Below are 26781 nucleotides of genomic sequence, written 5' to 3' on the forward strand. Positions count from 1 at the left end.
GAAGTAGAGTGGAAATATTTTGAGTTTTAATTTTAAACATCATTTCTTTATAGGAAGGGAGATGCTAAAGCAATTCCCAATTTCTTTGCAATCATTTAAGAAAAGGCTAGGAAAACAACAGATAGGAAATCTGCCCCCCACGGTGACTGCCCTGAATGCAGATCAGTAGCAATTGATTGATATCAAAGGATTGAGATCATACCACATCATGTTATGCCCCCTGGAGTTTCCCTAGTTTATCCTATCATATGATAATACGAGAGGTTATTCAGCAGCAGTCCCCATGATAACTCTACAGAACTTCATGATTCAAACATTAGACTGGCCTGTTCTGAGTCCTCACCTCATACCCAGTAGCATTTACAGGATACACTGGACAGACACCTTCGGGTCCGTCATCTAGTACCTCAGACACTTGAACAACTTGCATTCCTTATTGAGGAGTGGCACAAAATTCCACAAGCAACTGTTTGAAGACCATCAGGAGCATGACTTGAAGATGTGAGGCAGTAATACAGGTACATTGAAGGCCTCCCAGATATTGGAATGTTTCCTTTTGTGCTCTATGTGAATTAACTGAAGGACTTTTGATATAGGTCTGGTCTTTAATACCAATCTGTGTAATAAATGAACAGGATTTCTACATTTTAGTTAAATAAAGGTTTCATTTTTCAGGAAAAAAATCTGTTTCACTCCATTCCCAGAAATATAATGCAGGAAACACTAATTTTTTTCGAAGAGTATACGAATCCATCTATCTGCGTGAAGGGTAAGACTATAAAAGCCATGATAGTTTACTTTACCTCATCCACACTGATGATGTATATCGAGAGATTAAGCCTAATGTACTCAGAGGTTTGATAGGGAGAATTTAAGTCTGTCAGTCCAAACTACATGCCTATGTGTAATCACAAGCAGTTTACATGAAAGAGAAAATTAATAATATGAAATAATTACGCCCTCACTATGGATGATCATGAAGACAGCCTCCATTACAGTACCATTCGTATATATCAACAGTACTCTGTACATTCCACCCTACATCATGTGTACACTGAAGGTGAAGAAAAGTTCACCTCTTTTCTGATGATGAAAATTGTATACTTGATGATAACATTTCCATCTTACCATGGGAAAACCATCAATTACAAGAGAAGGATAACATCACCTAACATGTTTCTGTACATATTGTGTATAGTGTTTATGTTTTATTTTTAATTACAAATGAAATACAACCACATTCAAGTGGTAATGATCCATGCAGGTTTATTTCTAGGAATGTGCTTACTAAGTAAAGTGCAATAAATTACAAGAAAAGCTTCTTATAATAAACATGCGTGATGCACCTTTACTTTTTATTTCACCTTGCCCATCGCATCATGTTTTACTAGACATTTTAGTTATAAGATGTAAGCTAAAGAACTTCCAGTCCACTGTCCCTTAACTAACCATACTTCGTCTCCCTGTCTAGAAGCTGCATGTGTGTAATTACACTAACCAAAGTAACCCCATGGCACTACAGCCCTGAAGGGCCTTGGCGTACCAAGCGGCCGCTGCTCAGCCCAAAGGCCTGCGTGTAATTAACATCTGAACTTCGGACGAGCAAGTACCGGTGAACTTGGAATAGGGAAACATGTTGATTCCAAACCAAAATATTGACTATCTTGAAGATAACTTCCCAATTTTTGACACTAAGCACAAGCTGAGGTTGTCTGAACCATAGTCACTTGCTTCCTGTTCCTATAAAATCTTTACTATAAGACTTTGATGCGACGTCAAACATATAGTAAAGAAATTATTATTACTATTATTTAGCACTTGCAATAGAAAAGATATACTTTAACCAAAGACTCATCCACAGAGCAACAGCATGCCACTTCATGTCAAACAAATCACCTTCCCCATAAGCACAAGTATTCGTCATTTTTATAAACAAAACCATGTCATAAACTAGAGGTAACTACACAGTTTTGCCTGTTATCAGGTAACCACATTTCCCAACAGCCATACAAGTTACTCTTGCCCAGCCCCCTTCTCTTCTAATCCAGCTACAGTTCCTAGATAATATATTGTTACGTGTTGACTGGGTAAATAAGACAGAACCTCGTAGCGCCCTATTTCTAAAATATTAGCTAAGCTCCAAAACTACACATTTATACACCCACACGATTGTCGAGCTCATAATCTACACAAGTACACAGGACACACACTTATACGGTTCGCACTTTCCCTCCCTCTTAGCTTCTCATGTTTTATCTACAATGACACACAGACACAGACTCTTCGATCACTTACACCACTCTCACTCAGCTGCTCAGTCACACTAGTTAGCGCTGTCACAGTCTTCAGCCTACACATCAGTCTTGCAGCTCGGGATAGTATCCGCTGTCCACTCAGTCCGTCAGAACTGCAATCAGAGCCCCATGTCGGCACCAAGTGATGTCATCCACACTGCACGACAGGCCACGTCCTTTTCCAACAGCTGCTTAAAGACACTTGCAGGTACGACGACAGGCACACAGAATAGAGTCCTCGGCTCCAACAGAGAGATACTCCAACGGAGGGGGGGCGCTGAGCAAACGTCAAGTGGCTGTCCTCAACCTCGTGACGGGAGTAGGGAGAGGGTGGGGCTTCCATAATGTTAAGCGCGTGGTTGGATTTGACTGGCTGGCCCTATTTCCCGTGGACGTATCTTGACATGGCGGATGCAGTGGGTGAGCATGCCACAGTATAACAAGGCGGAAGAACTCCACCCACAGCCCAGCCGATCAGAAGCCAGAAATTATGTCACGTGACATTCTCAACAGTCGATCAGCCTTGTAAAATTAAGAATGTAAGACTCCTACTATCACAATACTATGGTTTCTCAGCACCGCGAGTCACCACATGCTTTCGCAGAAGACTGCCGATTAAAGGAAAATATTGCATAAATCACAGTTATAAAGCTATTTCTCAGTTTGACTCAGTATGTGGTTTTGCAAATATCTTCGCTGGGTATGTCTTTTTGCATACATTACACCGATACGGCCTGAGTCCAGAGTGTATTGGGATTGCCTGTACCAAAACAGACATTTCTCGAAATGGACTGTGACATACATACAGATAGGTCATCCGGGAAAACGTAGAAGTTTAGAGGTTGCAGAACTCGCATCCTGAGCAGAATGATTCACATGTGCTTATCCAAATTGGATCCTTCGCAAAATGCGTTAGGACATATATTACATAATTATGAATTCTCTCCAGAGTGAACTTGACTGTGCCTTACCAAGTCGGGTTTCCGATAAAATGTAGAACTGCAGAACGAACAATGGTATGGCCTCAGTTTAGAGTGAATTATCATATGCTGTCCCAATTTTGACTTTTCACGAAATGTTCTATTACATATATTACAACAGTATGGTCTTTCATCAGAGTGAACTAACATATGTCTTTTCAGATCAGAGTTCCGACGAAACGAAGCGTTGCAAAGTGCACAAAAGTATGGTCTCAAATCAAGGTGACATCTCATATGTTGATTCAAATTAGACCTGTCACGAAATCTACTATAACATACAATACAGGAGAACGGTTTATCTCCAGAGTGAATTTTACTGTGTCTGTTCAGATCAGGTTTCCGGGAAAATGCAGAAGGACAGAGTGTACATTGAAATGGCTTATGTCCAGAGTGGGTTAACTTGTGCTTTTTGAGATCAAACTCTTGAGAGAACTCCATACAGCAAACCGTACATTGGTATATCATTTCTCCAGTGTGTATGGTGGATAATGTAACATCCTCGACACTGAAATACATAAAATCTAATTTTAGATAAGAACACAATCACAGCAATACATTGAAGATCAATATAATGGTACTAACACATTTCAGTGCAAGGTCATAGAATACTTTACCCCTCCTATCAATTACTGCTGTTTGAACTTCAGAAGTTATAATTTTTTCAGATAACCTCATCTTCCAGATGTACTCCCTAGGTGAAACCATCCAGCAATCTTTTGTTTGAACATTTTTGTAATAAATAGGTCAAGTTTGGGGATCTCTAGCAAGAATGGACATTCAGTATCAAATGTTGTTTATCCCAGATCATTCATTAGCATCATATTCCCTTAGCATAAAATGTGGTGATAGGTTGTAAGGATAACTCCACAACATTGTGTAAATTTTCAAATCACTGAAGTCTCAAATAATGGATTTTGAATAACTAAAATTTAGAAGAAAACATGTTTCTGACATTTATACTTCTCTTTGCATTTGGAAGATAAGATTACCTTTGAAATGCATCAATTAAGACTGTAGGAAATAAAATGGAATTTCAGGACTACGAATCTTCCAGCATTTGTAGGTCACCATGTTCACAAAGCGATGGAGTTACTTGCTACCTAAACATCAGCAGTTAATCAGCAATCTAATGTTTTAACAATCTGGGTGAAACCAAGTATATAAAAGCCCTTAGCATGTTTCTGAATATGCTAATAGAATATTTCAGCACCATTATGGCAGGTGACTTCATGAAAAATGTAGTAATGTGTCTTCTAATTGATAACAAACGTCCTTAAGAAGGCAAGGGTGACCATTGCACCTCTAACCCAGTATCTCAAATTCAGTAGATTACTTTCTCTGATTCAAGACGGATGTTACTCGAGAATCACGACAGTGATCCACAAATATAACTTCTGTGTGGCATCAGCCTGGCCCTCTAATGTATAGAACTTGATAAAACGATCAACGATATTGTTGAATCTCCAACAGACAGGACAGTGGCAAACCATTTTGCAGTTAATGGTTAATTCAAATGCGCATCACGAGATGCCTTCATTAAGAGGTTCATTTACAGTTTGCTTTACGTCGAACTGACACAGATAGGTTATATGGCAGCCATGGGATACGAAATAGCTAGGTTTTGATAGAAAGCGGCTGTAGGCTTAAATAAGGTACGGCCCGGACTTTTTACAGGTGTGAAAGCGGAAAACTGCCTTCAGGGCTGCCGACAGTGGGATTCAAACCAAGTACCTCTTGAACGCAGAAGAGGTGAACATACTGCATATAATAATGAAACATCACTGTTCAGAATACATCTTCACTTGTCCTGGCATTAGTTACCTTGTATTCCACTAAATACAATATACGGGTATATGCAATATATATTATTCTATCCGCCTGACTAGTGAACGGTGCATGGTTAACAGATCACCATTATTTGTACATGACGTAACAGCAAGTATGTAGATTTCGAACGTACGACACCAGTATTTGCATCAGACGACGCCGCATGCTTCTGTGGAGAACATACAAAAAGGTGCATTCTCCACCATTAGAGCACTACTCATGGTCTACCCCCAGCAAGAACACTCAGGGATCTTTGGAAGAAGAGCAAACACAACTGGCCCACTATGATGAAAGTTTTAATGTTCAACATCTAGCAAAGAACATAAACTAATTGCTCCTATAAGTGCACTGGCTTTATGACTGAAGGGCCGCCATCACTATTGTCCGGGAATACATCGGTCTCTGTTCAGTCAGAAGATTGTAAGAGATTCAGAAGCATTCGAGTGATTGATGTGCTTGCCAACGTGTCACGTTGTTTATGCTGGCACACTAAAATCGTTTTGGATATATTTAGGGGGATTGTGGGAGTTACTTCTTGATTAGAATTGAAATGGTTGACTTTAGATTTCACTGAACATATTGTATCAGGAAAAGTTATGGGGCACAAGAGCTTGGGAAGGATCTCACAGGTAGTGTACGGTATTTCTGGAGCAGATACAGAGAAGGAAGCTTCGCAGGGCGAATTATAGATGTATTAAAATTATCCTGAAAAAATGGTTAATGATTTGTAGAAAATTACCCTGCTTCCCTTCATTCAAATACCAAAGATTGTCTTGGAATAAATCTTCCATTAACATGCTCAGATTGAAATCAAATTGCAGAATTCTAAATGCTGTTAAGATTGAACAAAATATAATCACCATTGCATATATCTACTTGATGTTTGTAAAATCTCCAGAATGAATGATTGTTCTCAATAACTTCAGTTAAATAAACCCTCAAGTCCAACTACATTTTCACTCATGGATTCAAATTTTAAAAAATTCAAAATAAACAATTTTGTACATAGACATTAACTTTATATTATTCTGTCAACTGGCTAAAATCTGAAAGTTCAAATTAAATATTAAATCCTTCAAATCACTTCTTTGCAATCCTAAAGTCTGTCTAAGTCGTTATAGATTAAATATGATTTCAAATTATACTTGCTACAGAAAATTCTAAAGTCTTTTAAATAGATTAAACATGATTTCAAACTATACTGCACCTGTTAATATATTAATGTCCCCGCGGTGACTCCCACTATTACGCCGCGTTGGAGCATTAACTGAATATACACATGTTTAAATATTGCTCCGGCCACAAAATTTTAAGCATCGGGTCGAAAATCATATCTAGACTCTAAACTGGAATATAATTTATAAACATGAGCTCCAACAACATGGTGCATAATCGCTTCTCAGGGTAAAATTCGCTTCGTTGTTCCCATATGCTTTAAATAAATCGCGGATTCCGTTGAAGAGTATCCGTCCGTTGAAACAGTCATACTGTATCCTTATGTCAAAGAAATTATCTGATCATCACCTAATATTTAGCGTAAACTAACTCAATAGATCCGTATATTATCATACTACTATATACTACAAGTTACTTAAGGAATAGAAATACGAAATCAAATCTATATCTAATTTATTAGCATGCTAATGTATAATAAAATTGAATAATATGCATTCATTGGCAATAAAGAAATGAAAAATCGTGAAATTACAAATATAATTCTCAACATGCTTGGTTTCCGAGATAAACATATTTGAAAGATCTTTAAGTCTTCAACATATCTGCTTACATTTCTGTTAAGTATCAAAATATACCATATCTTCCATGTTTAAATTGATACAAGGGGAAAAATAGGGACTACAACTTTATTAAACCAAGGAGGAATGGAATATCTTTCATTTAATGTTGTTTGGGATTTTCTTTGGGGCATCATTTAAGTATCATTTTGCTTTTCGGTCTGTTTGACCAAATTTACTTGGATACATGTTTGGATTCTTGTTTGTGACTCACCACGTTACGAGATAAGCATTTCCATGTTTATATATGGGTTCAAAACACCCATGCCGATATTATATTCCTATCATAACCCAAAATGAATAAATTAAATCAATGCATCACCATATGTACAAAATAAGCCAAATAATTTTAGTACAAAGTGCCACAGATTTGATAGTACGTCAGTCTAACCTGCGAAGATCGGTGCTATGCAGTCCTAGTCATGTGCCAATATATTTACATATTCTCAAATACCACTTCGCTGTGCCATGGTTTTGTTAAAGTAAACCGTACTTCATATAAGCGTTAACGTGCTGACCTTCAAATACGTAAATGTGCGAGACTCCATTCTATTCCTAAAAATATATATATTACGTAATGTGTAACAAATACGTAACCTCTCAATATCTTCCGCTGAAAGTTACTACGAGACACATTCTGCTTCGCTCGAGACATACATTGAACTCAACATGGCCTAAATCCTTCACTTGCAGTGCTAACCCAAATATAAATATAATATGTAACACAGGAATTCGCAATTCAACCATCTATCCCATTCTTGAACAACGAACAGAAATATATCTCTTCACTCTAATTACAACTTGCCATATTAACATTCCATTTCCTTCATATATATAAATATACCTCCATATTTAACAATATCTTCATTCAATTCCACTAAAATAACCTCTGTGTTACGGTAGCAATACTTATTAACCTGATTATTCTCTAATACACTGCAACTTCGTAATATTTCAAACACTTCCTTACAATGCTATTATTGTACTGGCCATGATTGGTACACATATTGACCTGAAGTTCTAGGTTACGTCTTATATCTCGCCTATATTTTCTACTATCACAACTGGTTAAATGCTCCACGGTCTACAAGTATTGATTGGCACAAAACATGCACAAATACTCAATCAGATCTAGTTCCCAATAACCTTAAAATTATCACATTAGCACTGTAGTTATATAGCATAAATTGGCACATTTCATCGGCTAATAATCGGAATTTGTATTCTAATATCCTTTCATTGGCACTTCATCTCTTACATCTAGCACTCATGTACACCTATAAATATTTTTCATCAATTGATTTGAAATTCATTACGATGCAACTCATAATACTTATCTCGTAACGGGATTTTGCTGCTGGATCTCTGCTGGACTACGGCATCTTGGAGTAGGCAACCACTGCGATCCGAAGATTACGTCATCTGCGGCTCCGGCTGGGGTCTTGGCTTGAGCTATATAGTCTTGAGCGAACATTTCCATCTGTTTAAGCTGAGTCCATCTTGTCACCAGTTATCATGCAATCATAAAAGAACAAACACATAGTAGAATTCATAGTGTACTGGTGAATAGTAGGCTACTCAATACGTAATATTTGATTTCGGAAACTCGTATTGGACGAGAATATTCTTTTCTTTAAATTTATAGATTTCTCTAATTTGGCCTATTTCTTGCTCTTTCTTTCGCTTAAACAGATATTGTCTCCCTCCTGGAAACAATAAATTATGCCGCTATGGTACTAATTTCGGCAACGTATAACTCGGCTGAAGTTTCCTTTCGTTTCTGAGTTTAGGTATTACAGTAACTAGTATTTCCTTCAAATCTACTCCTTTTCTGCCTTATGTTCTTGCAGATATGGTATTCTCCGCTGTTTGTATATTAACACTTTCGTATTTAACGTTGCGTTGATCCTTTTTAAACTTTTCTGTAAGTCGTGCTGCTTCCCTTCAACTTGTAACTCTTTCTTCTCAAGGTAGTCAAGAATCGTTCTCTTTCAAATTTTTTCAGTCCATCATTATTTAATTCTTGAGATTCTTTTTCCTTGCGGCCGGCCGATATCGATTTATTTGATCTCTACTCGGTGTATTTGCACCTGAAGCTATTGTGCGCCATATTTGTCCACTGTTTCCCTGGCATTTACGGCCGCTAATGTAACGTAATGGTACAATACACTTACTGTAGAAAATCCTAAAATACAATTACATTGTAATAAATAGACCTACAGTTCTGTTAATTTACTTCCTACAATTTCAATAGGTAGTAGGTGGAAACGAGAAGTAAGTCCTTTGAGAGGTTATCAAGTACACCGTTCCTAGTTCAATGTGTACCTGTAATAATAAGCATGTAATAAACTATCATTTCACCGAAGAGACAAGATATAAAATTGCGTCTTACAACGTAACTGTTTTTATGTGACTCACCTCAAAAGGTCGCTGTCCATGAGATTGCCCCATTAAAGGGACACTGTAGTTTTTATTGATTTATTTCTACTATGATACTACGTTAAGTTTTAAGTGCGATAAATTGAGCACATAATGCTTCAAGACTATTCTATTTTTAATTTGTTCTTTTACACCCACTTTATATCATAAGTGAGCAAACCGGTTTGCATATGTTTTTTATCAGTTTATGGCAAAAGACTCGCAAGTCTTGGACTTGTAGAAAATATGAACTTAGAGACAGTATATATTTAATACAGTTTCATGTTGTTAATATGGTTTTTAATTGTGATCAATTTGACGTTGACAAACTTATATGATTGTCAATTTTACTACAAACTTCTATCAGCTGATGATGATGCAGAGAGGCGTCGATACTAGTACTGATTGAAATATATGTTATAATTACATCTACACAACAATTTTTATGTATTCAATAAGGTGGACCCGAATTATAATAAATGTTGCAATCTTGGTTCAATACGGACAAACAATGAAGTCTATTAATTTAACTGAAGAAGCTCACCAGGCAAAGATGACAGGCCATCAGTTTTGGGGCTTAAGAATTAAGGTAGGAAAGATAGGCTAAGATATAACGTTTATCAAACAATGTATCAAATTTAATCCGAGCCCAAATTTTTAAAAAGGGTATTTAAAATGAATCAGGTGTTTTCCCACCAGCGTAACGTGCAACAAAAATGTAAAAGATTTTGTATAAAAATGAGTTAAAATTTCTTTATAAGAAAAACTTTTTGATTCAGCAATTATATGAGGCTCACCTCAGGGCCACTGCCTTGCTTACTAAAGCGCAATGGAACATTTTTCAAGACTCGGTTCAAATTAAATTAGATAACTTGCTTCCTGCTAAACAGAAAATATTAGATAAAAGCTAGAAATGCTAAAGAAAGAATCGACATCAAGTAAACCCATCTTAAGAACCAAACATTTTTCTAATAAAGATCTAATCGGGAGTTTTCATACACCAGTAATCAACCTTTCCAAGACCGACTTGAATGAGAAAGAAATGCAAATTCTTTCTAAAGGCCTAAAACATAACTGGCCTAATTTCAACCTGGCTAAAAAGACCACAAAACTTGTTGTGAAATCAGAAGGTGCGATTGATAAATTACCACATGAGGTACAGGAGGAAGTTAGATTAGATCAAAAAAGAAAGTTGCACAATAGTTTAGTTACTAACAAAAAAGAGATTTCCGCTTGCAGTTCCATGGACATCAATATTGATAAAAAGTGTATTCTAGAACTTAAAGAGAAGGTTGAAAATTAGGAACTCATTATAACTAAAGCAGATAAGGGTCATGTAACGGTAATCATGCATAAGGATGATTACATTCAAAAGACTAAACATTATTTCAATAATGAAAACTTTTTATTAAACAAGAAAGATCCAACGCAAACTCTTCAACGCCGATTAAAACAAACAGAAAAGAATGCATCCTTCATCTTTACCGGCCAGGAGAAGCAAAAACTAGTAAATATGAACCCGGGCTTTCCAACAGCGAGGGCTCTCCCCAAGATCCACAAGGCCGGAATCCCCATAATAAATTACAGACCCAGTCCTCTATACAAACTAGCGCTAAGTTATTCATAAATTTCTTTTTTGCTATTTGCTTTACGTCACACCGAAATAGATATGTCTTATGGCGACGATGGGATAGGAAGGGCCTAGGAAGTGGAAGGGAGCGGATGTGGCCTTAATTAAGGTACAGCGCTGGAATTTGCGTGGTGTGAAAATGGGAAACCACAGAAAACCATCTTCAAGGCTGCCAACAGTGGGGCACGAACCCACTATCCCCTGATTACTGGATACTGACTGCACTTAAGCGACTGCAGCTATCGAGCTCGGTCATAAATTTCTTAAACAACACTATACATTTACTGCAAACAAGTCCATAAAGAACTCCATAGAATTGGTTAATAAATTAAACAATTTTAAATTGCATTTGACATCGTCAACATGTTTCCGAGCAATAGAATCAATAAGCTGCTTCCTATTATTTTCAAGAATCTAAGTTTCTACAGTCAGGTAAGTGAACTTGAGATACAAGATTTCAAAAAAATTGTTAAGTTACTCATAAGTAATAACTACTTCGTCTTTGACAAGGTCATTCATAAACAGGATGGGTCGGCCATTGGGTCTCCGGCCTCGGGACTTCTGGCGGAGATCTATTTGGATTCTTTGGAAACCTACATGATGGAGAATGACAGGGAATTTGACAACATTCTGTTTTGGTCTAGATATGTGGATGACACATTAGTAACTTTAGATGAACGTGTTAGGGAGGCAACAGCTAAAGCTTAATAACACTGACCCACAGAAAAACTTTACTTTGAAATCATAAAGTAATAAATCAATTAATTTTCTGGACTTAAAATTCAACAGATCAGATTCCTCTTTTGCTTACAGTATTTTTAGAAAGCCTACACAAATGGCAGTTACTATTAGACAAGACTCAGAGCACCCACAGAAACAAAAAACTCTACATACCATAGTTTAGTAGAACGGGCTTTTAGGATCCCCATGACAAAGGCTAAGTTGAATAAAGAACTGAACATAATCTGTTCAATGGCTAAGGCTAATGGTTTTAGTGAATGCTTTATTGAACATATCATCAACAAGTTTAGGTACCGTTTACAAACCACTTTGGTCAAAGACAAACCTAATCAAAAGGCGTTCGCAATATTTAGTTATAATAAGGATATATATATATAAGTTTACTAATATTTTCAAGAAGCATAATATCAGGGTTTCGTTTCGTACCGATAATAATAATAATAATACAGTCGTATTCCATAATTCATCTTCAGTCAATAGACTGAACCCAAATTCCAAATCGGGTTTGTATAGATTTAAATGTAAGAACTGTCGGTCCACATGTCTAGGTCAAACAGGATGAAACTTTAAAATTAGATATACAGAACATACTAATACCATAAAACATAACAGGTTTTCCACGGTAGGCCAGCATATGCACGGTCTAAAGCATAAACTCACATCTATGGAACAGGACATTGAGGTCTTGAAGAACTTCGGAAAAAGAAGTTTGCTGGATGTTACGGAGTGTTGCTATACACACCTGGAACAGTATTTTAATCCAAACCTTAATTTAAATGAGATTTCTGAAAAATCTAATATTCTATTTGATTTCCTTATTGCATTTTTAAAAAACGTACAGTATATGTCCCGGTCAATAGTTTGGAGTTTCATATTATGCGTAATAGCTTTGCTACTTGCTCCTTGAGGAAAGCAACGGGAAACTACCTCACTCCTCACTTCCCTGGTATGCCTCTTCAGTGACACCTAGGCTATGTATGACAGCTGTTGGTGGAGCTGTAGAGGATCAAACCACCCTTCGGGCTGAATACCCAATATACATACTTGCTCCTTACGACCACGCCCTCCAGAGCTCCAACATATTGCCGTTCTTCAGTTTCTCCTCCCGCTTTCCACTACTTCCCTTCTTCAGTTCCAACAATCCATGCACACTTGATTTTTATCACAACACTGATTGCTGTGCTTCACTGCGCTTCGCATGGACAGCGACATTTGAGGTGAGTCACGTAAAACAATTACGTTTTAAGACACAATTTTATATCTTGCCTCTTCGGTGAAGTGATCGTTTATTATTATAGGTCTGCATTGAACTAGGAACGTTGTACTTGATAACATCTCAAAAGATTCAATGCTCGTTTCCACCTAATTAGGATTGCTCCATTAAAGGGACACTGTAGTTTTTATTCAAATATTTCTACTAAGATACTACGTTACGTTTTAAGAAGTGCAATAAATTAAGCACATAATGCTTCAAGACTTTTCTACTTTAAATTTGTTCTTTTAAATCCACTTTATATCATAAGTGAGAAAACCGGTTTGCATATGTTTTTATCAGTTTATGGCATAAGACTCGTAAGTCATGGACTTGTAGAAAATATGAACTTAGAGACAGTCTATTTTTAAGACAGTTTCATGTTGTTAATATGGTTTTAAATTGTGATCAATTTGACATTGATAAACTTATATGACTGTCAATTTTACTACAAAATTATATCAGCTGATGATGACGCAGAGGAGCGTCAAAACTAGTACTGATTGAAATATATGTTGTAATTACATCTATGGAACAATTGTTATGTATTGAATAAAGTGGACCCTAATTATAATAAAAGTTGTAATCTTGCCATTAATAATGAAACAAACATAATTCTGAGAGGTTTTCTTCCCCTATTACTTCCAAACCTGTTAAAAATGAAGCAAGTTGAAGAAATTAACATCACAATTGTTGAAGGGATATAACACCACAAGCTCTACTCTAATTCACATATTTTCCTTTCGACTTTTAGTATAAGAAGTTACAACCATGTCTTCCTGCTAATATAACTACAGCTACGTTCCTGACAAGTACTTTCCCTTGCTCCTAAGTGCCTTAAAAAGGTTGTTGTCTTATCTTTTCACATAAGATTAACAACATAAACAGACAAACAACGTTGGATTTTAATTTAACCACCACAAACAGTGACTTTTAACCTAAATATTGAGCCATTATAATTTCCATATGGCATGTAACTATGATCGGTTGAAAACGGTAAATAAAAATGTAAACATACCCTGAGATTGGTTTAAAGCAATTGTTGAGGAATGTGAAAACAGGTTTGTACCTTTAAGGTTGGTAAGGAATGATAAAAGCCCAGTTACTATAACAGAGAGCCAACGGCCGTAGCCGTGTTGAAACACCGGATCCCGTGAGATCTCCGAAGTTAAGCAACATTGGGCGTGGTCAGGGTTGCCACGCGCTGTTGGTTGGGGGTAAGGGAATGGAGGAGCGGTAAGGAACTGGCCACCCTACCACACGTAAAATTCGGCTCAGGAACACCTCTGCGGAGGTTCGGACCTGCCTTCGGGCAAAATAACCCTTCCCTACCTACTATAACAGAGAAATAACGAGACCAAGAAGGAAGTGCACATTGTAAACAAATGCAGTTAGAAATGGCTGTGGAAGTACGGAGAAATTGAAGGAACTTACTAGAAAATTGAATCTAGCAAAGAAGGCAGCTAAGGATGACATGATGGCAAGCATAATTGGCAGTCATACAAATTTTAGTGAAAAATGGAAGGGTATGTATAGGTATTTTAAGGCAGAAACAGGTTCCAAGAAGGAGATTCCAGAAATAATTAATGAACAAGGGGAGTGCGTATGCAAGTATCTTCAAAAGGCAGAAGTATTCAGTCAGCAGTATGTAAAGATTGTTGGTTACAAGGATAATATCCAGATATAGAAGGAGACTAATGCTAAGGAAGTGTTAAAATTTACATATGATAACAATGACATTTACAATAAGATACAAAAGTCGAAAACTAGAATAGCAACTGGAATTGATAAGATTTCTGGGGATATACTAAAGACAATGGGTTGGGATATAATACCATATCTGAAGTACTTATTTGATTATTGTGTGGTCAGAGGAGCTATACCAGATGGATGGAGAGTTGCTATAGTAGCCCCTGTGTATAAAGGAAAGGGTGATAGACATAAAGCTGAAAATTACAGGCCAGTAAGTTTGACATGCATTATATGTAAGCTTTGGGAAGGCATTCTTTCTGATTATATTAGACATGTTTGTGAAATTAATAACTGGTTCGATAGTAGGCAGTTTGGTTTTGGGAAAGATTATTCCACTGAAGCTCAACTTCTAGGATTCCAGCAAGATATAGCAGATATCTTGGATCCAGGAGGTCAAATGGACTGTATCACGATTACCTGTCTAAAGCATTTGATAGGGTGGTTCATGGGAGACTACTGGCAAAAATTAGTGCAATTGGACTAGACAAAAGAGTGCCTGAATGGGTTGCTATATTTATAGAAAATAGATTTTAGAGAATTAGAGTAGGTGAAGCTTTATCTGACCCTGTAATAATTAAGTGGGAAATTCCTCAAGGCAGTATTATCGGACTTTTATGTTTTCTTATATATAAATTATATGAGTAAAGGAGTGGTATCAGAGGTAAGGTTTTTGTGGATGATGTTATTCTCTATAGAGTAATAAATAAGTTACAAGATTGTGAGCAACTGCAACGTAACCTCGATAATGTTCTGAGATGTATGTTGATAAATGGGGTTAAAAGTCAGATTGTGTATTTCACAAATAGGAAAAGTCCTCTCAGTTTTAATTATAGTGTTGATGGGGTGAAAGTTCCTTTTGGGGATCATTGTAAGTATCTAGGTGTTATTATAAGGAAATATCTTCATTGGTGTAATCATATAAATGGGATTGTAAATAAAGGGTACAGATATCTGCACATGGATATGAGGGTGTTCAGGGGTTGTAGTAAAGATATAAAGGTGAGGGCATATAAGTCTCTGGTAAGACTCTAACTAGAGTATATTTCCAGTGCATGGGACCCTCAAAAGGATTACCTGATTTAAGAACTGGAAAAAATCTGAAGAAAAGGAGCTCGATTTGTTCTGGGTGGTTTCCGACAAACGAGTAGCGTTACAAAAATGTTGCAAAGTTTGGGCTGGGAACAATTGGGAGAAAGGAGAAGAGCTGCTCGACTACATGGTATGTAAATGGAAAATTCTAAATTCCTATGGAGGGAATTAGATATTTTTCACCAATAGAGCATGTCAAAAACATACCAGATGTAAGGCTTTTTTGACATGCTCTATTGGTGAAAAATATCTAATTCCCTCCATGGGAATTCAGAATTTTCCATTCGGAATTGCTAGGCGGGCAAAAATTCCATTGTGGAGATTTATCTCCCGTGTGCAGTTATCAGACTGTGCCTCTTATATAGGCTTCTGATAAGTTCACCCGCACACACCCCAGCGTTAGTGGGTAGGGTTTGACACATCCCACTCCGATGAGTCTAGCGTCAGACCTAAGATGAAACACTGGTAATAGAGCAAACGCCTGAAAAGCCTTACATCTGGTATGTTTTTGACATTTAAGTGGTATGTTCCGAGCTGTCAGCGGAGAGATGGTGTGGAATGACATTAGTAGCCGAATAAGTTTGAATGGCGTTTATAAAAGTAGGAAAGATCACAATATGAAGATAAAGTTGGAATTCAAGAGGACAAACTGGGGCCAATATTCATTCATAGGAAGGGGAGTTAGGGATAGGAATAACTTATCGAGCGAGATGTTCAATAAATTTCCAATTTCTTTGAAATCATTTAGGTAAAGACTAGGAAAACAACAGATAGGGAATCTGCCACCTGGGCAACTGCCCTAAATGCAGATCAGTATTGATTGATTGATGATTGATTGATTGATAAGGCACCATATTTACCAGATTTCACTTCAATGCAGTAATTTATGTATTCATTTTGAACTATTAACTCACTATTTGTTACCACATTTAAAAACAGGACATTCGTAAAAATCTACAATAAGTTTTGATTATAAGACTTTGTCATATGAGTACTTATAACTACTGTTTTCTCCTTGCTAGGTCTCTTTATTTTTATATATTTGTACCTACAACAGCATCCTCTTCTTCATATTTTAGCCCTTAGTTAAAAACTATTAAAAATAACAATCAGGATCCTGACTTTTCGTTCTCTCAGGTACCTTCATTATGGGTGAAACATGTCCCTGTATCTAAAAGGTTAAGATCAATTTATTAAATGTAAATAAAAAAACACTTACGTATTCAACAGGTGGAATTTATAATCTAGTATTATTCCTTGACTTTACATACCACTTAATTGAGCAGCTCATTTTCTTTCTCCCAAGTTTTCCCAGCCCAAACTTTGCAAAATTTATGTAATGCTACTATTTCATCAGAAATCACCCAGAAAAAATCGAGCTGTTTTTCTTTGGACGTTTTCCAGTTCATGAATCAAGTAATCCTGGTGAGGGTCCCATACACTGGAATCATATTCTAGTTGGGGTCTTACCAGAGACTTACATGCCCTCTCCTTTACATCCTTACTACAATCCCTAAGCATGCTCATAACCATGCACAGAGATCTGTACCCTTTATTTACAGTCCCATTTTCATGATTACCCCAACGAATATCTTTCCTTATATTAACACCTAGATACTTACAATGATGCCCAAAAGGAACATACACTCCATGAACTGAGTAATTAAAACAGAGAGGATTTTTCCTACTTGCGATACTCACAACCTGACTTTTAACCGCTGTGTACTGTCCGTCTTATCGAGGTCCACTATTGAAAACATTACAACAGAAGTTTCGAGCCCTCACATACTATAGACTGATCACGTATCCAATCTGATTGGAAAATTAAAACCTACACCCTGTTTTCCAGTCACTGACCGGGTCAGGAATGTAATGAATGAAACATATATAGGCTATTATTACCATGGGGTCGCCACTCCCAAGGTGATTTATTAATGAGTGACAAATGCTATGAAATGATAATGGAGAGTGTTGCTGGAATGAAAGATGACAGGAAAAACCGTAGTACCCAGAGAAAAACCTGTCCCGCCTCTGCTTTGTCCAGCACAAATCTCACATGGAGTGACCGGGATTTGAACCATGGTATCCAGCGGCGAGTGGCCGACGCGCCGCCCTCTGAGCCATGAAGGCTCTACATCCAATCTGATTACATTATGTTATTTAAATTATGCATAAACTTTAAATCATGAACTGACTTATCCCCCTCCTATCTCCATATATCAGTAAAACCCGACTGTTTAAAAAGTGCCTTCTCAGAGGTGTTCGCTTACTATACAATTACTAGTTCAATAACCTAGATACCTAGTATGTCTATCATTTTACTTTTTGTTCTTAGAACAACTTTTGTCTTTATCTGACTAATGAATTTTATCACCATACTGACTGGTGATGGTCAATGAAATGGTTTTACCAACCAGTGGCAGGTTTCAGTCATCTCTTACTTCATATTGATATCAAATGCTGGTCAAATTTTCTTTACTGGATCATAAGTGTCTTCATTTGACTATTCTGGAATTCCAATTATCTCTACAATATTACTCCTGCTGTATTGGTTTATTTCACCTAGTTTTATTTCTGTATATGTCAGTTGTCTCTTTAATGAAATATTTTCACCTTCAAATTCTTCTATTTGGTTTTGTGTTTCGTTTTATTGTTTCATTAATATGTTGTTCTCATTCAACTTCTTTGTGCACTGAATCCATAAAGTTAACGTGAATTTTTCCTTTCTCCTCACTGTTGCATTTTAGATAAGCTAAGTTCTCTAACTCATGCATGTCTCGCACAGATAACGTTTCTTCATTCCGTCATTTGGAAGCAACACCAGTGAATGTTCATTGAAACTTAAGGTATCTTCACTAATCGTTACCACTACCTTGTTTGTAAGTTAAGCATACTTCCCATGAGGAAAGCAACCTCATTCACTAAATACACCTCTACTAATATTATTGTTATTTATTCAGTCCACATTCTCATAGGGATATTCCCGCTTTCCACAATTCTTGCCATTACTTGCCGTTTTGGTTATTTATTTTTAATTGTAGTTTTTTAACCTCCCTAAATCTTATTTTTGTACTTGTTACTACTCTGTTCAAGGTTATATTGGTATCAACAAACATCTCTGTAGACTGAAACCTCAAAAAAGGGTAATAGAGTAGGACTGCACTTACATTCTATTAAATTTTAGGATTTGAGTTAATTTCTTCTTTCTATTCCTGATTACTCCAGCTATCACCTGAGAAAGGAAGAATGGATCTACAATTTAAAATATTGTGGTCTGAATCCCACAAAGACTGTTCTTGATGATGTGCATCTGTTGGCTTCTGGTGGTGATCACTTCACTTAACAGGAATGAATTGAGAGAGTTTTTGTGATTAATAATATTTTTCTGGATTTTAAATCTATTCAAGATATCAAGTTTTATGCTGGTGTATTCCTCCTGATTACTAGTTTTTATCACGATCATTCACCACATATATCAAAGTTTTCTGCTGAGCGTATCAGATATGCTGATCAACTGCTTGTCACGTTATATCCTCCTCCTATGTGTGTCTAGTTTTTTCAAGGTATTCCATCATCATCTTCTTCTTCTTCTACACCACGTAATTCTTGTGTATACTTCAGTTGTAGCTCTTCTGAACATTTCCTATGGAAGTGCCATAAGAGTGGGGTCTCAGACGATTCTATTGCTGGTAATGTTACATCCCACAGTCACTCATGTCAGGACTGTGGATCTTTCTCTAGGCAGTGTCTGCATAAGAACTCTATTCCTTCTGGACCTGGATGTTCTGCCACTAATAATAGAAGGCGCATTGTGTTGATAACCTTCGAAATGTCTCCATTAAATTCTGCTCAAATTGTGAAGTTTCAAATTCTGAAGTGGATTTTATACCTGAGTGTGAACCTTCTACTTTTGATGAAATAGTTTCCACTTACCCTGTGGTATTTCTGCTATTCCATGCTATGTTTGAATTGAGGTCAATAATGAAAATGCATAAGCCTTGGTTCCGTGAGTGAAGATTGAAGAATGTGTGTAAGTCCCCTACTTTGAACTCTGTCAAACTGTGAATCCTAACCTCCTGAATATCACAGGCTCTGTAAAGGTCAAGGTGACTTTACATGAAAAATATAGTTAACAGTTTCTAAAGATTTGTCATGTCCATTCATTTTAGGTGCTAACTTCATTGCTAAATCTGGTATTTTCTTTGTGACATCCTAGATGTTGAACGTGTGGACTGCAAGCTCAAACTCTCCTTGAGGATAAGCCATCTAGTACTTGCTACTTTCTTGTCACAAACTTTTATAATTCCAACATAACTTATTTGCTATTACGGAGTAGTTTACCCTCTGACTTGACGTTGACCTCTAACTTTGTAAAACTTCCAATGGCATAATTAGTCAAATATGTCCAACTTCACATTAATTGGAGCCAAGGTTTTCAAATAATTTCATGAAACTTTGTCATTGATAATTAATCAGGCTTAGCCTCATTTAAATCTGTACAACTGCAACTATTCATTTTCTTACTATACGTCCTTTGCAAAGTCGATACCGCTTGCAAATTCAAAATTTTTGATTCCAAGTTACACCTTCCCTCTTATAATTATTCTCTATTTTTAACTTCTCTTTTATATTTATTTATTTATTTAATATAAAAAACAATACAGGAACCCTATTTTACCACAGGTATATTAGGGTTATAGTTTAAAATCACAACAAAGAGATGTTCTTATTAATTTAGTTTACAAAATATTTTGTTAATGAATGTGAGAAACTGCACATAACAACATTGTCTCTTGAGTACGTTATACAGTGGTTTCAAAAATTCCAGATTACAATTATTCAGGTGATATTGCAAAAAATATCTTCCCATTTCAAACACTGGACACTCAAATATCAAATGATGCACTGTCTGAACTGATCCACAAAAGCATAAGTAGCCGTCTGTACCATTAGGTTCAAAGCATTCTAAATGTGATTTAAATTTTCCATGACCAGTTAAAAATTGAGTTAAAACAAAGTTCAGCACTAATGCTTTACATAATAGTCAATTTTGAACTTCCGAAAAAAAATAATAATAATAATAATAATAATAATAATAATAATTCCATTATGTAACTTGAATTTAGCTTTGGAATAGCCAATTGAAAAAAGATATAAATATCCAAGTAGTTATGTACAAATCTGTAAAAGGTTTGTAACCTTCATTTAATTTGTTTGTTTATCATCATCTTCTTTTGTAATTATTTTAGGTAGTGTTATTTATATCAATATACTGAACCATTCTGTTCATTGGGACAATTGTATTAATTTGAGTATTGGATATTGGAATCACACAAGGCCACCCACGAAGCCGATGTCTTACAGTCTATGTCATAAAGGGGTCCAGAAGAAGCGTTCTTATGTGAAGTGAGCGCGAGCGTCATTATGAGAAATCTCCAGAACTCATTAAAAGGAGTTATGTCCCAAGCCAAGCCTCTTGATGAAGATTGGGGACGCTTTCCAGTTCCCGGCTAAACTTATTATAGGAGGGAAGAATGAAATAAATTAATATCTTTGGTTACGGAAGAGTTGCATTGGATTTGAGACAAGAATTGCAACCTGTATTATTTCTGCTTTATTTTGATAGGCATTAGGGCTGCATTCATTAATGCATTCGCTAATTTGAGCTCATGATATAATTAATGCGGGAAAATTTCCCGGGCGCGCTAAGATTGCACGCAGTCAAGCGGCTTGATGACGCTATCCGGAATTATAAATTAAGGCCGCCAGGGCATATCAGAGTCATTCTTGGACCGAAAGGCTGCGTGAACGAATCGTCATACTGCGTGTTGGTACTGAGAACAACGCTTTGTCTTCGAGCTACACCGACTACCCGTACTGCTATTTCTGCAAGGAAGTAAGTACTCAACTTGAATATTCAGATGAATTTAAGATTTTACCTGTGAGAATCTGCTATGGGGAGATGAGGTACTGCTTATAAGAGACTAATGAACTAGTAGCTTCATATTTCTGTGAGGTCAAGGTATTACGGACGAACTGCTAGAATTAATATTGGCTCAGGTTAGGAATTCTAGAACTATATGTTGTCCGTGTGATAGAACAGTGACTGAGAGTAGTGAAGAAACTATTGTGTACCAGGTTAAAACTCTGAACGAGACTTGGTCAGTGTGACGTGTGAGACACGCTAGTAGTGGAGACAGGCATCGAGTTTGGACAGTCTGTAATATATGAATTTATTTTCAGTTACCCCAGCATCAAGTCAGAACGAGTGTTTGACAGCATCATTGCAAAGAAGCCACAACCAGGAGCTGAAGCCAACACAACAACGGGCATCGATCCAGGAACGTTGGGAGCACCTGATCAGCACAACATCGAAGGGGACACCTTCCGACTACAGAGGGAGCTGTACGAAGACGCCACACAAGCAAGAATGTCTCCAAGTGGTCAACACTATCTGATGCCAGCTCTGCAGTCTATCAGAATGTGGTAGATCGAGTGGTCCACAGGGATGGCCGCTCCGCTATGTCCCCGATAAATTAAGGTCAGAGCTTTCCAATTCTGTTTCAAGCATGTCATTTAAATTTAGATAGGAATATGGGGGCCGTCAGTCAACAGATTTGTGGTAGTAGGAAAAGTTCCCTTGTAATTTAGAGCTAGGCCTCAAACTCGAACCCCGTACTTTAAGGGAGATGTTATTTGTAGAGTCCTTGTTAGCGAAGTTATAGTTCATTTTGATTGCGTTATTTTAACGTACGTGTTTTTGTAAGGGTCTGATCGAACTCATTTAGGCATGGAGGTTAGTCTACAGATAGGTACTTTTATTAGATCGCATTTAGGCATTTGTTTCTGCAGACGTAGAAGTGTATTGTTATAACCAAGTCGTGACCAAGTCGTGACCAGTAATTCACCCAGATTCACTGATAGAGCGAGCGAGTCCAAATATTTAAGGGATTTGAGCCCATGAGAGGCAGAAGTAAAATTTGCAGTTGGCATGAGAGAGCCCAACTATTGAAAGTTTATTGAATATATTTTGGAAATGCCTAGTATGGCCATGTGATGATCGCTTAATGATTAGTGTTTTGTAGCACCAGGATTTAGCCCATGAGAGGCATAAGTAAGATGAGTGAGATTGCTGGAGGTATTAAGACGAGGGCAGATAGCCCAGGTATATTTAAATGAGGGCTTTAGCAGCTGACTACGTGAAGTGTTCTTTTGAAAGGCAAGACTTTAGCCTGTCACCCCGTTTGAGCTCATAAATTAGGGGGCTGCCGCAAGTGGAGTGGTGAGGGTGGAGGTCATTGAGCTTGACGTCACAGGCTTGTGTGTTGGTCGTCTGCAGTATGTCAAGTATGCCGGGAGGGGAAGAAACGACCTTCATGTTTTGAAAGCAGAGAGAGAGATTTGTTTTATGTCCTATTTGTTTTACGTAATATTTATACACTGGCCCGTTTTATCCTGACACCCATGTATGTGTTGATTGGGTTCTTTTATATTGTTTGCATAGGTATCTGGGACGCCTTACTTGTCATGGGACTAGGGTTCGTGACCGAGTCAGGTCATTGTAAATTTTGTGGTGATTTTGTTTGCACCGGGGTTCGACGGCGCGAGGCATTGTAAATTTGTATGGGAATCATTGTTTTTGTGTAATTAAGCAGATATCCATCTTTCTAAACTTAGTTACTTACACTATTGTAACATGCTTGTTGCAGCTCACGTGTTTTTCGTGAAGGCAGTGAACTGGTAGTCATCGGCTCAGCATCATTTTACCATCTCATATTGAAAAGCTCTTTCATTTGTAAATAATTCAATTTTATGTAATAAATCCCTATTTGTTAAACTTTGAATGCAGCGGTGTTTTCTGTTTGATATTTTATTTTTAATTTAGCCGAATTCTTACCTGAGTAGGCACATGTCCTAGTGTTTTATCTTTATGTTGCCCCGTTATACCCATGTTATCCCTGAGAAGAGCGCTCTCCCGGCTGATTGAAGAGGACTGTATTCAGGTAAGACTATGTGCACCAGCTCACGTCTGTGAGAGTTCGTTCACTACTGTACTCTGTGTTCGAGACCGGCCTTCGCCTGGACGGAACTTTAAAGTGCAGTAGGGCACATAGTATAAATGGCGCCCAACGTGGGGCCGAAATTCCGTAAAGGGGGCCATAGCACCATAGTATAAATGGCACCAAGCAACGATGGGGCTCGATAACTTTGGAAAAAGGGCTAACCATAGCGCCATGGTATTTATGACGACGAGTAACGAATGGCCCGATATTTCAGTAAAAGGGACCATAGCGCCATTGTCTACATTGTGAACTTGGTGTGGCTAACTGAGGACCCGATATTGCAGTAAGGAGGGTCATACAGCTTATTTTATTATGCCGTCAGGTGATGCTTGATATTTGTGTAAACGAGCTCACACAACCAAGTGGTATTTTGCTGATTTTTCCCATAAAATAGGGCTATAGGTCATAATGTGTGTCTATAAAGGCAGGACCTGATATTTCGGTAAATAAAGGTCGTGCAAGGCTTGATTTCAGGCATATGTGATGACAGCTGCATTCAAGTATGTGTTGTGCAGGTATACTAAGTTTGGTCTGTGATCTGTACTGTTAGCTTGGTGATATATTTGGAGTATGTTGTTAAACTTGTGAGGTTGAATGACTGCCAGTTCAGAGAGGTATTTTGTGATGTGATGTCTTTGGTCTTACCATTAGTTTATGGATATTGCTGTTGGTGGTGTTTAGCGAGAATGTGCTGATTTTGTGGTTTCCGTGAAGTGATGGATGATATTCGTGCGGGGATTTGACCTGCAAGGTGTTGTGTTTTACAGGTGTATAATCGGATAGCTTGGATTTGTGCATGTGGTAGTTTTTGCTGGTTTATGACATTTTGTGGGAGAATTTTATGTTTGTGTTGTATATATATTTTGTATCATAGTGTTGTACTGACGGTTACCCTATGTTTGAATGACATGATATTAGATTGAGGTAGCCAATTTAGGCTTTGAAAGTTCGAGAGTTTAGCAGTAGGAACATTTTGATAAATTAGAAAGTGTAGGAAATTTAGAGTATTTAAAATTTAATCGAGGACATACGGAGCGGTTTTTCCCGCCGGACTTTATAACAAGTGAGTGGAATGTCGGTAGACATGGGAGAGGTGCTGAGGCACCTGAGCGAACAGCTTGTGGCGCTTAGAGAGGATGTAGGAATTATTAAAGGACAACAGACTACGCTTAGAGAGGAACTTAAAGAGGAGGTAGGAGCTATTAAAGGACAAACGGATAGGAATAGTGAGCTGTTCACGGAACAGTGTGCCAAAAGCGAGGGACAGTTTGTGGCGCTTGGTGAGCGTTTGAACGACCAAGTCAGTGCACAATTTAAAGAACAGTTAATTAGGAACTCGGATCAGATAAAAGAACTTAAAGTACACGTAACCGAGCAACTTACGAAAAAAAATCGCGGAGTGCGAAGAAAAGGTGACCGAACAAGTAGTACGCACCGAAACACGGGTAGCGACCCAAATCACTGAGCTAAAGGAACACACTAGCATTCGTTTGGAGCAATTGGCCTCTGAAAATGAAGCGACTAGGGAAACCATAGCAGAGTTAGATACGAAAATAGAAAATGTACGGCTGTGCTGTGTCACCACGACCGAGAAGTTGAGTCAACAGATGGAAGAATCGCACAGAATGGTAGAGAAGCAAATCCTGGAAGTAAAGAATAGTATCGAGGGAATAGAACAGCGTATGGAAGAAAAAGATAAGGAGACTCAGTCCGAACTAGGAACATTTAGAGAAAACCTGGTGGCAGTCGTAGTCCGTATGGATCATACTCAAGAAGAACTAGTCAGAATAGAAGAAAAACTAGAGGCTAGGACTCAAGAAGTGGTAGACAAATATGAAAGGACGACCGAGAAAAATAAGGCTAAAATTGCTGGACTAGAATTGGATTTACAACAAACTAGGAAGGAAATCAGCGCGGAGGTCCAGGGTTTGAAGAAGTGCCGTGAGCAGGAACAACGGACAACTGAGAAACGTATACTAGGGTTAGAACATGAAATGGAGAATATACGTGATAAGTTGGACCAATTAAAAATTGAGGAAGACAACGGAGTAAAGAAGCGGAAGCTGAGTAGGACTCATAGCCCGATGGAACGGCAGTATGGAGATGACAGCCTGAATGAAAGTCAGGAAGAGGGACATGAGATACTAGGAGAATCATTTAGGGCTAAGCCAACGATAGGAAATTCAACCCTATTCAGTCAGGACAGTGTATTCCCGGGTTACCATTGGATTAGGGCACCCGAGGAGAAACCGAAGAAATGTGAGGGGAATGGAGAGGTCACACCCCGTTCATTCCTGAAAGAGTTAGAGACCTACATGGACGAAGGACAGATACCACCTGAGCGCAGACTACGCACGGCAGAAAAGTATCTTGGAGGAATTGCTGGAGCCTGGTTCAAGGCGTTTGGGCAATCATTTAAGAATTATGATGAGTTTAAACGGGCATTCCTGAATAAATTCTGGAATCAGGGACATCAGTTGGCGCTCAGAATGGAGCTCTACGCACGAAGATATGCGAATAGTACTCCCACTAGACTAAGCGAGTTCTTCATTTCCCAATATTTACGTTTGCAAGAGCTAGATCATCAGCCCGAAGAGCTGGAAATCGTCACAACCATTATCAGACAGCTGCCTGTAGAGGTGCAGAGGGCTCTTATCGCGGCGAATGTAACGACGGCGGTGGCCGCGGAAGAAATGCTTAGGCTCTGGGACCAAACGTCTGCACTGCATCAGCCACGGATACGGGCCATAGAGACTGTCCATAATGTGAACGTACAGGCAGAAGAGCAGATAGGAGAGCGAAACCACAAGGAATGTCAAAATTCCGGCACTCAAACACCTACCCGGAGGGAGCGAGATGACGAAAATCCTAAACCCAGAGGAGATACGGACTGGCGACCTCGAAGATGGAGCACATGGCAGGAGGAACCGGACCGATGGAAA

General features: G+C 37.9%; 1 protein-coding gene across 2 annotated transcripts in view; it reads right to left on the reverse strand.

Moving 5' to 3' along the window:
• Positions 1-1270: 1270 nt before the first annotated feature.
• LOC136866608 (zinc finger protein 271) overlaps positions 1271-26781 on the reverse strand; it is a 98886-nt gene continuing 73375 nt past the window's right edge. For both annotated transcript variants that reach the window (XM_068226933.1, XM_068226934.1), the window contains exon 5: positions 1271-3779. In XM_068226933.1, coding sequence (XP_068083034.1) covers positions 3227-3779 — 553 coding nt within the window. In that variant the 3' untranslated portion in view covers positions 1271-3226. The remainder of the gene's footprint in view (positions 3780-26781) is intronic.

The sequence above is a fragment of the Anabrus simplex genome, chromosome 3 (genome assembly GCF_040414725.1).
Source record: "Anabrus simplex isolate iqAnaSimp1 chromosome 3, ASM4041472v1, whole genome shotgun sequence".
Taxonomy (NCBI): domain Eukaryota; kingdom Metazoa; phylum Arthropoda; class Insecta; order Orthoptera; family Tettigoniidae; genus Anabrus; species Anabrus simplex.